We start from the raw sequence: 16,636 nt of genomic DNA, 5'->3' as shown, positions 1-16,636 counted from the left end.
TGGGCCGCGAAACTTCGGCCTGTAATGGGCCGGTGTACCGATACTTCCTAAACCGAACCGCCCCACTTAAACCGGTTGGGGATCAACCCGGGTAGCAAGGTAGGAACCGGAGTCGGTTCAGTATCATATAAGATCATGTTATTATTCTATTATTAAAAGGTAATGACTAGGAAATAATTTATTTTCGAGTTATCGTGTCTATTCGATCGATTTAAATTGCTTTATAGTACCCTTTTGATTGGATTTAGGACGGACTATTTGAAGTGGACTATCTGAGCCCTCTAATTTTGATTATTTTTCTATGATAATTAAGAAAGGTTTAGCTTCCAAGTTTGGTTTAATCCATGTTGGTTGTATGTCTTGTTATATCACGCATTAATCAGAATTTGTGTGTATCGGATACAAGTCCACTCGTATCACAATATCTTTTGAAGTGTTCTTGTCGTTGTAGGTCAACTCTCTCCTAACTCGACTGGTCATTATTGATATGATACGAGGAGCTCAATTAGTCTTGTTCAATGATTAAAACGACAGAAAAGGGCAAGTAAAGAACAGTCTCTTTGAGTAGAAGCCAACGAAACTGACATGATTTGTATCTTATGAATTAAATGGCATGTGGTGATCTTATGTTGCTGTTGCCCACAAGTTTTCCATAAGTTTTCATTAATGGTTGCAAACTACATGTCATTTAATTAATAAGGTATGACATAATCCTTTGTTACGCCTCTCTCTCTCTCTCTCTCTCTCTCTCTCTCTCTCTCTCTCTCTCTCTCTGTGCATGCTGTAGATCATCTTCCCTATGTAATTAGTGAGACTAATCTCAGTTCAAGTCAGAAAAATGCCATTTCTTTACATTAATGCTACCAGGCTTTAATTTTATAGCTTGGTTTTGGTTTCATCAGATAAAATTTGAATTGTAGATATTGTTTTTCATGTTCAAGTGATGGAATAGTCAAATATCATTTGGGGAGAATTCAGAAGGTACTTTCATTTGCTATTGCTTGATGGATGAATTATATATATATTTTTTGTTTAAAAATCCTTTTTTTAATCTTCATAGAGCACTTTTTACAGCTTGATCTTTTAATTTTTATTAGATCCAAGAAAACATTTTATCATAGCTTTATACATCCAATTTTCATAATAGAGTATTTTAGAAATAAAATATATAACTCATATGCTTAATCTATTATTCTGAAAGAAAACTAAAAGAAATGCTGCTATTGTTATGATGTTGTTGTTGATTTCATTTAAACTCAAACATTAGAAGGAGTCATCACAATCCGAAACAAAGTCAAAGTCAAACCTATTTTTAGTCTGAGAATGCAGCAAACTTCGTCCTCATTCAACACTCACAACATCTAGCGAAGCTTCTCCCTTTTCCACAGACATCATGATGTAGTTATATGTCAATCTCTTAGCCTCTGGAAGAGGAGAGGGAGACATTATGGGGTAGATAGATCTCGCTTTTAGCTTATGGAGGACATGATTTGCATCGATTGAGGTTTCGTATGAAGTGAAGATTATGGTTGGCAGTTCAGAATGCCTTCAATTCAATCACGAGTAGAAAAATGGTCATACAAGTTATATATGTCATTACAAGAATATTTCTTAACCTTATATGTCATTATATATATATATATATATATATATATATATATATATATATGGAAGGTTTATCTAAATTTTCATAAATAAAAGTACATTATTTCTAAGATCAAATTTATTAAACATTTAATGAAATGCTCAACTAAAAAAATGATATTATTACTTTTTATCCAATAGCTGATGGAATGGTGTTGAGGAGATAATTCATATTCTTAATAAACTATGAATTATATGAGAGAATCTTTGATAAATCATGAGCTGGATTCTCACCGAATCTTTCAAGGATCTAGAAGACCACTGTATACTTCATTACCTTGTAAAGTATAGAGACAGAAAACCTGCCCCAAATCTTCTTTGAGACAGTCATCCCCCAGCTGAAGTTTGTGTCCCTGCAAGTTCATGAAACAACAAAACTTTCTTGAGGATTGAATGCTCTCGTTAGGCTTCATCAGTATCCTAAAGAACAAACACAGAATACTCAGGACGATAATTCACACCTTGTCCGATTGCTTGTGTCTTCGATCTCAACTATATCTTGTGAGAGATCTGTGTCGGTTTGATAGATTTCTACTGTTGGCTAAAAGCAGTGAAGATGGCTGGCGACGGCGCAAATGAGGGGCGTGGATCGTTTGAAGGATAACATCGACGGCAGACATGAAGTCGCATAGAAGAATTTAGTGTCGCGAAAACTCTGTACACGTAATTATGCGGGTGGGTATGGCCGCGTACGTGTATAAATACGGTGGTGGGTTTGGCTCCCTCCACAGAACCTCTGGCTTTGGAATTTGGGAGGACGACAAGAAAGGAAAGGCTTGTCTTTTCTGTTTCCGTCCATCTCGATTCTTCTGTCACGGAAGGTGGAGGCAGTTCAGACTGTGGAGGAGGAGGAGGAGAAGGGAATCTAGGAGAATCTTGCGTGCTGATTCGTTGCCGGGTGCAGGAACCTGGTGGAGTCTCTTTGCCGCTTGCGTCCTCTGCCTCGCGAACATCTGAGGTCATCGATACCGGATCTGTCTTTCCAATTCTGTTGCTTTCTTCCTGCATATGTGCTTTCTTGAGGAATGGTTCTGCAGTATGTTCGATTGTAGTCGGATTTTGCAGCGGTGTCTTGGGGTTTTTGGCTTCGACTTCATCATTACTTTATGAAGTTTCTTTTCTTTTTTGTTGATTTGTAGGGGGATTTCGCGAACTACGATTTAGGTATGATGCGATGTGAGCTAATGTTCTTGCTGAGTGACTAACAGATGGATTTTTGACAGCCGGATTGCGTTTGGTTTTTTTCGTTTTTTTTATTGAAATGTTTGGATCGATTAGTGGAAATATTTAGTCTTTTCTGAATTCCTTTCGGTAAAAATTGTCGGAATTATTCAGTTCGTCCGTGGTTTGATTTTTCTGGACATTAATGGTTTAGTTTGGAAGCTGGTCAAATGTTTTTGACACTCGGTACTGTTAGATTGTCCAGTTTCCTCTTTTTTTTTCTCTTGATTTCTACGGGAACATTTGTCGCCTTTGGTGAAGTGGTGGTAAGATGTTGTTCATGAGTTGATGCATGAGATCTGTAAACTTTGTTGGGTGGTCTCCCGCCCATGACTTTGGTGGGACACATGAGAGTTAATTAAAAACTCTAAACCTAATCAGTTAGATGAGAAAAATCTAAAAGGTAGCCGTAGCAGGAAGTAAAGAGGCTTTCATCTGGGAAGAAGAAAGATTCAATGATTGGTGAGTGAAATTGATTTTGATTGGTATGATTTTTGGTATATTGATCTGGACATCATGCTTTCTGAATTGATCGATGTAGATCTTAAAGATTTCTTCTGCTATTCAGTTTTTCTCTCTAAATTTTTGAAATTCATCTGAGTGCCTGGATTTCATATAATATTTGATATTCTCTAATTAGTCCTGGGAGCGTGAACTTTATAATCCCATTATTTTATAGTGAAAGTTTTATCTGGTTTGTTGGTGGTTTTTCCCCTTCATATTGAAGGATTTTTTCACATAAATTTTGTCTCGTGATTTGCTTAGTATTTTATCATTAATCTGATTAGCTTGCACTGTTGGATTATTTATAATATATTTGGTGTTAAATTATATCTTGTTTGATTCACATAAAGAGAAAAAAAAAAGAGATCTTGGTGTTTATGACTTCTGCAGATTCAGTACTTCATATCTAATCTTTTACCAACAAACTTTGATCTTCCTGTGCTCACAGAATTGTCTTTTTTGACTTCTTGTGATCCTCAATTCAGACAAAAAGTATCGGAATCTTTTGTTATCCGTCATGCTTGCTTCCACGACAGTTTCGGCCTTCTTCCCTGTCCCATCTTCCTCCTCTGTGGTCTCAGCAAAAGCATCATTGAAGGCCGTCACCGACAGCCCTGAAAACTTGGACACCCGTGGCAATGTAGCCAAGCCTATTTCATCATCAGGCACCATGGAGGTCAAGGCACAGGCCCAAGCTCTTCCAAAGGTTAACGGAACTAAGATCGGCCTGAAAATCGATGCCCAAAAGATTGAGGAAGATGCTCCCTCAGCATCGAGGACATTCTACAATCAATTGCCGGACTGGAGCTTTCTTTTTGCTGCCATAACAACCATTTTCTTGGCCGCAGAGAAACAGTTTACCCTTATTGACTGGAAGCCCAGGAGGCCCGACATGCTTGGTGACGCATTCGACCTTGGGAAAATAATGCAGGATGGATTAGTTTTCAGGCAGAACTTCTCCGTCAGATCATATGAGATAGGGGCAGATGGAACAGCTTCTATAGAGACTTTGATGAACCATCTACAGGTTTGGTGGTAGATTACTGCTTGGTTTCACATATATTAACGCTTGCTCTTATTATATATAAAAATATATTATGCAGGAAACAGCCCTTAACCATGTAAGAAGTGCTGGGCTCCTGGGTGATGGTTTTGGTTCGACACCTCAAATGAGTAAGAGAAATTTGATTTGGGTTGTGACCAAGATGCAGGTCCTTGTAGAACAATATCCTTCCTGGTATGTTCTTTGTCTAAGCCAGTACGTTTGCTTTTCTCCTTGATTTGTGACAAAAATAATTGGTCTTGAGTGCCTTTTTTGTCTTTAGCTTGAACTATAAGCAAGTTCATGAATGCAAGAAATTTTCTTTAGATCTGAACATGTATGCTTGCTGCTTGTCTGATTCTGGCTACTGTAGATTTTCTTCACTAAACCAGAAGCAGAATTTGGTCTGAATGATCTTTTCAGTTTTCAAACTCTAGTTTGTTCTGGTATATGCTGTCATCATTCTTCTTGGATCACTGATTCATAGTGTGAAAGCAATTGCAGTAGCAAACTAGAAAATTATTTTGTGTTAAAAGCTATAAATTGACTGAGTTATTGGACAAGTTAAGGTCTTGATAATGAGTCATTTATAACCTTATATGTGCTATGTGCCAACCTTTACTTCCTTTCCCTTCGAATCCTGCACTATGTTGTTGGTCATGACTGCTCTGGATTTTCAGCATCAGCTGCTAGATTAGCTCACTCATTTTTCTTTTCATGTTTATAATTTATAAATGAGGAAAAATATATGTTAACTTCTTATTAGAAAAACCTTCTATCTTTGAACTCCTCTGTTGAGGTTTTGTTATGTTGATCAAACTCTGGTGTCATCGGTCGATTATGATGTGTCTGTAACAGATTTTCCTTCAAGGAACAACTCTACAGAAGTTTGACTTGATCAGGTCAAGTAGACAACCTTGATCATTTGCCATATATGTTGGACTTATAGCTTCTTAATATTTCTGACCAAGATGATTGAGTTGAACTTTTAGTACCATATTTTATTGCTTTCTTTAAACATATTTTTTCTGTTGTTTAGGTTTTGATTCTCATTTCTTGTTCCTCCCAGGGTGGATCACCATTGCTTGATTGAGCAAATTGAATTATTTTTATTTCTTCTACAGAAACTATATAGTATGAGAACTGTAGTTGGTGCATTGTTTTTAACTTTTTTGTATTTCAGGGAGGATGTCATTGAAGTAGATACATGGGTGGCTCCATCTGGAAAACATGGGATGCGCCGTGATTGGCATGTTCATGACTATCAAACAGGTCAAACTGTTCTCAGAGCGACCAGGTGTATATATATGTATTTAACGTTCGTTGAATTTGTTTTGAAGATGTTGTTCGGTGGTTCAAAAGTTCACAAGTATGCATCTTGTAGTGTCCATATGCAAATATTGTTCAGCTTATTTGACGTTTCCTGGTTTTGGTCTTCGCCTGCAGTGTGTGGGTAATGATGAACAAACAGACTAGGAGATTGTCTAAACTTCCAGAGGAAGTTAGGGAAGAGATAGGATCCTATTTTGTGGACCATGATCCTGTTATAAATGAGGATAGCAGAAAGCTTCCGAAGCTTGAAGATAATACTGCAGATTATGTTCGCAGGGGGCTGACTGTAAGTCTGCATTCTGTATCTTTGGTTCTTATTTTCTTTATCAGCTTGTTTCTGTTTGTGTCGTACGAGTGGTCTCCAAGTATCTTGCTTTGCTACTAATTGCAGCCTCGATGGGGTGATTTGGATATCAATCAACATGTGAACAATGTCAAGTATATTGGCTGGATCCTTGAGGTAATTTAGTTGACTTATGAGCATATAGTGGGCACATTTGGGTGGGTGTCTTATCTGACTATTGTAAGAAATAGCTCATTGCTATGGCGAACTAGGTTGATTCTTAGTTGAGAAACTAAGAAGAACTAGGTTGATTCTTTGAAGTGATTCTCTTAAAAATGTTTAATTATGTTGAAAAATTCCTGACCAGCATTGCTATGGCTTTTAAAATTGAAACAGTTGAATTATGTCAGATCATGTTGAATATTATCCATTTGCACCTAACAGTATTAGATTGGTGGACCTGCTACAAGTACATTGGAAGCATGATCAAGTATTTGTGTACTTCTAAATGATAACCCATCTTTTCTCTTTATTACGCAGAGTGTACCAACCTCAATCCTAGAGAGCCATGAACTTGCAGGCATGACATTGGAATACAGGCGGGAATGTGGGAGAGACAGTATGCTGCAATCACTCAGTGCTGTCTCAGACAAGAGTCCTGATGGTTCACTGGATGCCAGCATCGAGTGCCAGCATCTTCTGCGTATGGAATGCGGGGCCGAGATCATGAGGTGTCGAACAGATTGGCGGCCGAAGCGTGCACAGGGGCTTTAGAAAACGAAGCCACTTGGAGCCGGGAGTGCATGATGGATCAATCAATGGATGGGTTAACTACTGATTTCCATCATCCACTGGGGCAGGACGGAGTCAGCTAATTGAAGCCCTCTTTCTATATCTCTTGCCCTACTGCCAAATACCAATCTCTGTAGAAAAGAGATGGAGATCGTATAGAATTGCTCGTGTTATTTGTTTGTTCCATTTTATTCACCCTAATATTTGTCCCTTGCCAATAAGATTTTCACTTTGGAGTCATGTCGGTGTCTGCTGTGTAATTAATTGTCATTGTTCGTAATTTGTTTCTTCTGAAATCTGGACAAAAGACATACTATTCAAGTGGTCTGGTGGCTTTCTGCAGTTTGAGCTCCTCATTCTGGCATGTGGGTCTAACAAAGAGGTTAGAAGCCTGTCACTGTGAAAAAACCTGTGATTTGAATTTGTTGCTTACTTTTGGTAATGGCATTCCAACAAAAGAGAAAGATATAATTTTAACGTTTCAATTATAGTGACGAATAGCGATATCACAAATGATTATTGTAGATGAAGAAAATCATTCTGCATCTACATCGATGTTGATATTATTATCAAGCAACTCTTTTGTTGCATTACATCTGCGTCAACGCTAATGCAGATGTCGAATAATCCTTTGGTCGCTCATTATTCTTGCATATTCAGAGTTACACGTGATCTTATGAAAACCCAACGATGTTAAGAATCGTCTCGTTCATCCATTTTTCACTCGTTTGGCGCATAAACATTCCCAAACCTAACCATGTTTTATCCCAGTCAATCTCATGAAGTAATCGAGTTAAAAGGGCAGCATAACCAAGATTTTTGTGTATATAAAAGGAGAAAAGAATATGGATGAGGAACAATATACTTTTCGAGATTGTTTGTATGTGTTTCAGGTTTCATACAAGAAGCTCTCACAGATTACAATTGTATAATAATTCAGCTGAATTTTTTTTCCAAAAAGAAGAATAGATTACTGCAAAGATCTAATACAGGCTGATCCATGCTCTCCTCAGAGCACAAAAAGGATGCCAGCACAGAAGAACAGCCAATCCTCCATAAACAGGTGGATTTAGAAGACACTGCAAAAGGTGCTAAGTTAGCATGTTACGTTTTCTGAAAATATGATAAAATTTATAACCCACAAAACATAAAGAAAGTTACAAAATACTCCTGGAGTAGTTGAGTAGGCTCCATGGTGGTTCCTCCTCTTTCACAAAAGATAATTCAGCTGAACTTATACAGCACTACCAACAAGCTGTGTTGGGAATTACATTATCTTTCACTATGGAAAATCCAGACTGAGTACAAGAGCTAGGGCAAAAAAAACATACAGAACTAGCTAATTCAGTTTGCTTCTGGATAAGGATACAAGTTTCTATCATGGAAGACGGACCGGACTGCAAAATACATATAATAGTGAAGGAAAGAATTATTGAACATATGGTTAGAAGATATACATGCATGTAACAGAGGTAATCAGTGTTGTTAACAGTATTGACACTGCATTCACAGCATTGTTGTCTAGTATACTTGCTCCAGAGATCTTAACAACAGTCGGACCCTCATTTCCCACCACCTTCAAAAGGAAACCAGAGTTCACAGTGAATATAGATTTTAACACATTATTTCCAAGAGCTTCGATACAAACAAAAATTGAGAGAGAGTTTTTGACATAGAATCTGAGTGAGACGAGGAATCCAGATTAAAAAAACATTCATGTTACCTTCTTGCGGACTGTGCAATACCCGCTGAATTGAAGCGTGGCACCCAAAAATGAATCAATCAGGCTTCCGAACAGCCCAGCAGCTGTAGCAATGGGCACAACAAACAGCTGCCTCTTGGCTATATCTGCAGAACATTCAGTTGTAACCAATCCAACTAGGGCAAAAGCCAGCCCGATAACAAAGCCAGCTGCCACAGCTGCTAGAAGTCCATGTACAGTGACACCACCATTCGTACCTTTTCGGACTTTCTAAAAAGAGAAAGACGTGATAAATAATGACTATCAACCATCAGACACTAAAAATTAGAAGAGAGCATCAGCTTTTATAAGGTGCACAAATGTACACATCAGATGGCCAGTGGAACAAAGAATCTTTAGCTGGAAAGAGAAGAACTTCATATTGTTCTATTGTGAAAAACGGTAGCTTATACTATAAAAATTTTCACAATTATGTCATAAACATCCCAAGATCATCTCTTCTAGGTGCATATAATTTTCTAGCACACAGAAAAATCCCCATAAGTCATGCTCCAAGTTTTAATTGTAAGACAAATAACATCAAATTGGATTCAAGGATAACCATGAATAGTTTAACTTGGTTATAAACCAGAACTAATTTGATGGTTCCAAACATAGGTGACATGGATGCATAGTGCATTAGGAGATATTTTAGGTCTCAAGAACTGTTTCAAAAGTCCCAGAAAGATATCCACATGCCTGACATGAAGATTAAAAGTCATCAGATATCAAGATTAGCTCAGGAAAATTTAAAAGACGATCAAAACATTTCAAGTATGATCAATAGGCACTCACAAACCTTCAATCATTTACACAAAACAAGCATGACATGACCAGTCATACATCTTACAATGAAAAGCAACAGATTAACCATGCCATAGTAGAAGCTGCATTAAGGTGAAAACCGCAAAAGCTAGAAAAATCTCTTCTTTATTTCAGTCAGTCATTCACATTTATTATAAAATACATTTTAGGAAATAACTGCATAAGATGTGATTAAAATATGATAAAAAAATATATATTGATACCTTGAAGGTTGTGATTAGTCGAGGTTGTGCACTGCTAAGCATTCCAAGTTCAGAAGACCAAGTATCCCCATTACAACAGGCATAATGCCCAACAATACCTCCCAAAAGTGCAGTTATTACAGTTGAATCTTTAGAATCCAAGCACCTATCATGGCCTTGAGTTATTCTAGCAAATATCACCACCAAAATAGTTGCTATTATACTATTTGACAGAACTTGTATCCTGTAAAGTAGAATTAGCCAAACCTGCATTAAAAAGCATGGCGAGAAATTTGCTGAATGGATCATTGATGCAAATATCACACAATTGCAGTCTGGTGCCATAATTCAAGATATGCCCAACAGTGATATCGAAATAGAAATTGCTGACTTCTGCAGACTTAATATCACTTAATTAACTAAAATCCTAAGTGCAAGAGTCAGTTCAAATTTGAATTCTAAAGTTTTACAAGAGAAAAAAATCTAATTTATCCACTTCTTGAGGTCAGTAAACTTGAAAAACAAAGGGTACATAGACGATTATCATGCAGAATAAGTATGTGCATTATGGTCTCTCATGAAAAGCTACTAAATGATTAAGGTATCTAAGTGTGTCATGTTTTTCAAACTAGTGCTGGAATTTGGGGATTGGTGACAATTATTCTGTTCTTAATATACTGTGTTAAAGGGAAATCTCATTAGAGCATCATGGCTTTCGTATTGATTCTGACTAAGTCTTCCTGTCCCTTAATTCACCATCGATCTAATGCACGAAAGAACCTTTTTTAGGATGTCCTCATATCTAATGCACTGAAACTTTATATTAATTAGTCATTCCATTTTTATTAACCACCCAACTTCATTCAGAGATGAAACAGATAACAACTCAAATAGCATATGAAATAGTTGATGAATTTGATGAAATTCACAAGACAAAAGTTATTCAATCAATTACAGCATAATGTTCTCATATAGCCACTACCTGAAATAAAATACGGAAATACAAATTTCGGATAGCTAGCACCAAGCTAGAGGTCATTGTGCTAAGTTTCTAGTGTAGGACATGCTGCGAATGTTAAAATGTAGGAAAAAAGGACATCAGGAATAAGTCCATGATTCCAATGACGAGATTTCCTAGGTAGATTTGTGCTTGTGATTATCTAATAGCTCATTAGCTTATACTGGAATTCTTCTCCTCATATCAGCCAGCGAATATAGATCAGATGGTTTCTGTGTTAACTGATAAGAGATGTCAGGATCTCGTTAAATCATTGTAAAACGGATCCAGCTAGATTTTTAACTCACATTATATATGCTTCACATATATAACAAACGATGATACCCGAAAGTTGAAATTACCCTGATTTCCATAATCATCTACTAATAATACTTGTATCTTGAGATAACTTGAGACAAGATTCAAAGATTTCCGAAGATGAAGATGTAATCTTTGGAACGAAGGTCCATAGATGTAATCTTCAACAATCACTTCTTTTTCCGTCATAACGCTAAAAGAAAAGGAAATTATCTGGGCTTAGGGTAGCTTCCGGAGATTCTTTCTCGCATCACCGGCTTAAGAGCTCAGAAAACTCACCAGTTTCGCTGCCCTCCCTCTTTGAATTCCGCATCAGTTGCCCTCTTCTTCGCCTCTCCAAGCCTCGTGACCTTCGAGGACGTCGAGAAGAACACCAGAAGCAGAGCCGCGAACCTTCGAAGATCCCAAAAAAGACGATGAAGTAAACGGCGGATCACCAGAGTTCCACATACAAAAAACCGAACGAGGATCCACACCTATAGCCGGCCAGCATGTGGATCACCATGATAGGGATCCCGACGAGGACAGCAGAGGAGTCGACAGACTTGCGTTTCAGCGCTCTGGCGGCGACCGAGAACGAGAGCAACAACGAGAACCCAAGGCGGATCAGGAAGCCGTCCATCATCCTCTTCGTTGCCTCTCCGTAGGATTCGAGATCGACAATTAGGTTTTCGTGGGGGAGGAAATTAGGGTTTGGACCAAAGAGGGGAATCCGCAGGCCGTAGTGTTAGTACGCGTCGGGAGATCAGCTAAGCAGATTCCCTGGCGCGGGCGACGACGTAAACGGCATGAGACTTTTTTTATTATTTATAGTTATGTTCTTGCCAATTATTTTATTTGTATATACATTTTAAATTGATTATTTTCTTTCCATTCCTATTGTTAAAATGAAATTTAATCACAATTAAATTTAAGCTCGCGATAGATTCGTGTAAGAAAATAAATACCTAAACTACATTCAAATTTGGGTATCTACATAATTGGATTTTGATTCAAATATGAAATTCATATTGCATTTCAATACTTATATATATAATATAAATATATCTTCTTTTTTTTTGTCAATTCAACCATTAAAAAATTAAATTTTGATAAATTTTAATTGAGTTTCAAAAGGTATGGTTTATTTACAATTTAATAATTGATAGTTGATTTGAATTTATTAGACGAATGTTAAGGAAAATGATATATGAAAGATTAAAATAAGTGAAGAGAAACATGTGTAAGAAAACTTGTAGAGATACAGCTGTCGAGGTCCAGATCATGGACTGGAGCAGCAGCAAATGCCCAATCCACATTACCTTTAACTCAATTTACATAATTAAGAAGGATGTCGACAACAAATCAACATAGCGAATGGGCAATAGCCATTCCACAAGTATACCAATTACTAGGAAATTTGCCCCTATAACCCCTATACAATGAAGGAAAAAAATGAAATCAAGTGAATTTGGATTGAGAAGTCTGTATAATGCAATACAACTGGTTTCAAGAAGAGCAGCAACTAAATGTACTGGCTCCATTTGTATCCCCCTGTAAGACCACAGGGTTCCCACTACCTAGCGATGACAGCTCTTTTTTCTGTTCTTGAGATTGGAATACTTTCCGGCTTAGGATGTGGTAGATCTCTTTCACTAGGGTCTGAAAGGCTGCTGCAACATTGGAGTCGTCCAGTGCAGATGTTTCGATGAAGAAGAGACCTTGAGCTTCAGCCAGAGCCTTGCCCTCTGCTGTACCAACTTCCCTTGCATCCTTGAGATCCGTCTTGTTGCCGACCAAAATGATCACGACGTTCATATCAGAGTGTGCTGTTTTAGCGATCAAATACATCAAATGAAGCATCGTTAGCTCAGAGTCTTTCAATAGATAACATATAGATCAAGATGTTGGTTCTAGGATACTTGCAACTATATCTAATCAACAGCATACCAAGTAGTTATGGACCCATGATTGACATGATTTCTGGCAATTCCAACAATTAGACTAAAATAATCGAATGCCAACACTGTTACCATTCAACAATTTTTTGGTGCTTACTATGTAGCTCATTCAGCCAACGACCGATGCTGTCAAAAGTCTGACGTCTGCAGATATCATACACCACAAGAGCTCCTACGGCACCACGGTAATATGCAGATGTCACGGCCCTGAAACGTTCCTGACCAGCAGTATCCCAAATCTGAGCTTTAATTTCCTTCCCATCAATTTGCATCTTTTGAGTTTGGAATTCAACCCCTATAGTTGACTTGGAATTTGGATAAAATTCTTTCCGCGCAAACCTCGCAAGCAAATTTGATTTTCCAACTGCAGAGTCACCAATCATAACAATTTTAAAAAGATAGTCCTGGTTCTGCTGTTCATCCCCGTTGTTGTCCATCTTTAAACTCTCCTAAATTGCTACTCCCAGTGCAGTGCTCATGGAAGAACCATAGCTAACACAGCAGTTGAAAACATGCAGGGTGAGCCATCTTAATATAGGAGAAAGAAAAAATGAAAATGTAATCCTCATCAAGTAAGCCATCACGAGTCTCTAATTTTAGCAGTTTAATACAACAAAGAGCTAATCAAAATTACCTCATGAACTCCAGCATGATTTTCATAATTCAAATAATACCATTCAAATAATGCCATATAAAGGCAACCTGCAGTGCACACGTCCATTTGAGGCATGTGAGGTGTCACTTTTAAGCTCATTGCCAGACCTACAGACTTTGAGATTTAAATCTTGACTTTCTTCCTCTCCCTCTTTTTTCTTCTATTCCTATTCTTTTTCTTATTTCAACTAGAAAATCAGCTGTGAAGGGTGGAAACCTATTTTGCAACTAATTCAACTCGGAATGAAGGTTAATGCTTGGATCATCACTAAAGAACAATTGTAGTCAGGAAAACAGGGATGACAACAATCTGCTTTATATGGATTTCTCTCAAGGGTGGAAACCTATTTTGCAACTAATTCAACCTTTTCTCTTTGCAACATTATGGTAAGGCATGAAGTGGTAAAGGGTTATCATGGTGAAAAAGGCACCATAAGTACAAAGTGGATCACTAATATAAACCACAATTTTATACTATTAAGAATTCAAGTAATTTCATGTAGCAAAGATCAAAACCAAAACATCAACAATACAATTTATGACACAATTTAATCTAAAATACAGATACCATCCAACATCAATATATCAAAATGTTGCATGATCATCAACAACACAAATATTATCAAATAGCAAAATCTCAAAATCATCCACAACATATCATAGTACCATCTATAGAAGGGCCAATTCAGTGTACAAGGCTCCTGCTGACACAGGACTACGCAATCCAACCTCTAATATTTAAAGAGACTAAATTTATGACTCAACCCTAATCTCCTAGATCATAAAGGAGCAATTGTATCAAGATTCACTTTCATTATAGTCCTATTTATAATAAACAAATATGATACAAAGCCTATCCATGACACAAACATAAAAGAAAAAAATATGTCAAATAAAAATGCTCTTATTCATCATATTCACTAATTAGAAGATTTTCCTCCCCATTGAGCATAAGAACACATGTATGGAACATAAACCTCCAATTTATGCCCTCATCCTGATTATCAATTTATATGAACCTCCCTATCAATCACAAGGGTTGGGGCTTAAAGCGTCGCTAAGGCTAAAAGCATAGCAGCCACTGCAATGATTGATGGCCTGCTATAACGACCACAACAAATTCAAACCGCAATAGCATCTAAGAAATTAATTACAGCAAATTCCACTATAATGGATAAACACAACTCTTGATGTAAATATCCTGAATCGATGCAAAAAGAAAAGACAGAATTACTGTACTTAATCTATATTAGCATTAAGCTAAGCACTCACACCATCTTAAAGATGTTCCAGGAGAAGTTTCGTTCCAGTCTTGTGTCAGTTATTTCTTATCTATAGTTGCATGCCTAGCTGAAATCCAAAAACATTAAACAAAATAAGAAGAAATGACAAAAGAAAGTGTAACTTGGTCTGTCAAACTGAAGGTAGTTGAGAAACTAGATCTTGGATTGCCTTTGCAGTCAACCTAGCTTTCATCGATTCAAAAAAAATCTACTGCAAAATATGTCTGACGAGATGAGAAGAATTCTGGAATTTCGAGGAAGGCGGATTCTTAAAGAGCTCAAACTTGCAACTACTTGTTAAGTAGCCTCGAGGCGAACAATCTTCATTACATACAATGAGTTCAGGCCAAAAATTGTTTGCACAGTAGACACTAATCAGAATTGGTAAAGTTATCAAAAAAGTTGTTTGACTTATTCTAAACCACAGGAAAAAGTAGACACCGACGAGAATAAATTGAGGGAAGTAATGATACCAATCATCACAAAAAGGCACGACTTTGCATTACAGAACAGCGAAAAAGTACAAGAGAAGCAATAAAAAGTCAAAAGGGCACCGCACTGATCTAATCTGGTAGAGAATCTACAGCGAAAAATCGAATTTCCAAGAAGGAACTAACTAAAAGACCTAACGCTTTTGACCAAATTCGTCAAAACAAATCGCTTTTCAGATAATTAAGAAAAACCCTAAAACACACAGAACTACTACTCTTAAGTTAAAAGTGCGATCCGTCAGTCTGTAACAGATACAACCCTAAGAACTGAAATCGATTTTACCAAGTCCGGATAGCGAGAAATGGCGACGTATTGGGTCCAAGATCCGTCGTCTATTCTTTCCCCTTTTCGAAGCCCTCGGTTCGCTCGACGAAGAAATCTCCAGGAAGAGGAGGAAATGGAGAGGGATCGGAGAGGAGCTCTTCTTGAGAAGTCGAAGGGGGTTGCATCTTTTTAGTCGAGGGCGGTGACGAAACCGAACACAGACGGCGGTGAGGGGAACCATACCAGTGGCTGTTCAAAGCTGGGAAGGTGGAGTCTGCATCTCTACCCCTCGTTTCACCTTCTCTCCTCTGTACCTGTTGTATGTATAACAATGGCGGTTTCACGATTCACCTTCTCTCCTCTATACACTTTAGTAATAGAGCCCTTTAGTTTTTATTATGAGGCATTCTTTTTATTTAAAATTTTGATAATGAATCGAATTATTTCAAATCCAATTAATCCACTAGTCGTTTCAATCCATTCAAATTGCCTTGACTTGGGTCAAATCGACTCAAGTCAATTCCTTTCCACCAACACATGAATCATCTCTCTCCCCCGTCTCTTTCTCCATCTCCGCTTCCGCCTCCGCCTCCTTTCCCTCCCTATCAACTTCCTCCTCCTCTCTCTTCCCCTTAGCTTCCTCCTCCGACTTCACCTCTATTACGACCACCTCCTCCTCCTCTCACTCCCGGCATCCTTCCTCTCCCTCTTGGCTTCCTCTTTCCCCTTTTTCTCCCACTTTACCTCCACCACCTCCTCCTCTTCCCACTCTTTTGCCTACTCCCCCTCTTCAAAGACTTCCTCCTCTTCACCCTCTTACCCTTCTCAGTAACTTCATTTTCCTTCTCCCACTCAACCTCCATTGACTTTTTTCCCCTCTCTCTTGGCCTTTTCCTCCTCTACCTTTGCCTCCTCTTTATCTCCCTACCCCTCTATCACCTCTGCCTCCTCCCACTCCTCCTCCTCCTCCTCACAGTTTAATCTAGAAAAATCTTATTATATTTGTGTTGCACTTGGATTACAATTGAGTTAGACTCATTTACAAAACTTATTAAAAAATTATTATTATTTTATATAAATTTATTTTAATTTTATGATAAAATAAAAACTTTGTATAATTTT

General features: G+C 37.7%; 3 protein-coding genes across 6 annotated transcripts; 1 reads left to right on the top strand and 2 right to left on the bottom strand.

Moving 5' to 3' along the window:
* Window positions 1-2,379: 2,379 nt before the first annotated feature.
* LOC135614156 (palmitoyl-acyl carrier protein thioesterase, chloroplastic-like) lies at window positions 2,380-7,160 on the top strand. 2 transcript variants are annotated; one of them, XM_065111198.1, is made up of 7 exons: window positions 2,380-2,602; window positions 3,855-4,396; window positions 4,473-4,606; window positions 5,595-5,708; window positions 5,858-6,029; window positions 6,135-6,203; window positions 6,567-7,160. In XM_065111198.1, exons 2-7 carry the CDS (start codon window positions 3,887-3,889, stop codon window positions 6,798-6,800), a joined length of 1,233 nt encoding a protein of 410 aa, XP_064967270.1. In that variant the 5' UTR covers window positions 2,380-2,602; window positions 3,855-3,886; the 3' UTR covers window positions 6,801-7,160. The 2 variants fall into 2 exon arrangements, with proteins under 2 accessions (XP_064967270.1, XP_064967271.1); XM_065111199.1 differs by lacking the exon at window positions 6,135-6,203.
* A 754-nt stretch (window positions 7,161-7,914) lies between these two features.
* On the bottom strand, window positions 7,915-11,659 carry LOC103986594 (protein PGR). The gene is made up of 5 exons (XM_009404625.3): window positions 11,358-11,659; window positions 11,161-11,274; window positions 9,588-9,810; window positions 8,542-8,790; window positions 7,915-8,394 (listed from the first exon to the last, which is right to left on the bottom strand). The coding sequence occupies exons 1-5, from the start codon at window positions 11,504-11,506 to the stop codon at window positions 8,263-8,265; spliced, it is 867 nt and encodes a 288-aa protein (XP_009402900.2). The 5' UTR covers window positions 11,507-11,659; the 3' UTR covers window positions 7,915-8,262.
* A 463-nt stretch (window positions 11,660-12,122) lies between these two features.
* On the bottom strand, window positions 12,123-16,055 carry LOC135582102 (ras-related protein RABA5a-like). 3 transcript variants are annotated; one of them, XM_065111195.1, is made up of 4 exons: window positions 14,928-16,055; window positions 14,748-14,825; window positions 12,919-13,313; window positions 12,123-12,689 (listed from the first exon to the last, which is right to left on the bottom strand). In XM_065111195.1, exons 3-4 carry the CDS (start codon window positions 13,256-13,258, stop codon window positions 12,370-12,372), a joined length of 660 nt encoding a protein of 219 aa, XP_064967267.1. In that variant the 5' UTR covers window positions 13,259-13,313; window positions 14,748-14,825; window positions 14,928-16,055; the 3' UTR covers window positions 12,123-12,369. The 3 variants fall into 3 exon arrangements, with proteins under 3 accessions (XP_064967267.1, XP_064967268.1, XP_064967269.1); XM_065111196.1 differs by having other exon boundaries at window positions 15,533-16,055; XM_065111197.1 differs by lacking the exon at window positions 14,748-14,825 and having other exon boundaries at window positions 15,533-16,055.
* Between the last annotated feature and the right edge of the window lie 581 nt (window positions 16,056-16,636).

Source organism: Musa acuminata, chromosome BXJ2-6 (genome assembly GCF_036884655.1).
Source record: "Musa acuminata AAA Group cultivar baxijiao chromosome BXJ2-6, Cavendish_Baxijiao_AAA, whole genome shotgun sequence".
NCBI classification, from domain to species: Eukaryota; Viridiplantae; Streptophyta; class Magnoliopsida; order Zingiberales; family Musaceae; genus Musa; species Musa acuminata.
The sequence above is the reverse complement of the archived record's forward strand: the minus strand, read 5'-3'. Positions and strand labels throughout refer to the sequence as shown.

Bases quoted from the DNA above. Each gene is read 5' to 3' on its own strand.
- LOC135582102 (XM_065111195.1), bottom strand. From the start codon at position 13,258: ATGGACAACAACGGGGATGAACAGCAGAACCAGGACTATCTTTTTAAA. The intron at 12,690-12,918 runs GTAAGCACCAAA...TCGCTAAAACAG, and splicing joins TTGGCTGAATGAGCTACATA to CACACTCTGATATGAACGTC.
- LOC103986594 (XM_009404625.3), bottom strand. From the start codon at position 11,506: ATGATGGACGGCTTCCTGATCCGCCTTGGGTTCTCGTTGTTGCTCTCG. The intron at 11,275-11,357 runs GTGTGGATCCTC...GGATCTTCGAAG, and splicing joins CACATGCTGGCCGGCTATAG to GTTCGCGGCTCTGCTTCTGG. The intron at 8,791-9,587 runs GTATCAATATAT...TTCTCTTTTTAG, and splicing joins GACTAATCACAACCTTCAAG to AAAGTCCGAAAAGGTACGAA.
- LOC135614156 (XM_065111198.1), top strand. From the start codon at position 3,887: ATGCTTGCTTCCACGACAGTTTCGGCCTTCTTCCCTGTCCCATCTTCC. The intron at 4,397-4,472 runs GTTTGGTGGTAG...TATATTATGCAG, and splicing joins CTTTGATGAACCATCTACAG to GAAACAGCCCTTAACCATGT. The intron at 6,030-6,134 runs GTAAGTCTGCAT...TACTAATTGCAG, and splicing joins ATGTTCGCAGGGGGCTGACT to CCTCGATGGGGTGATTTGGA.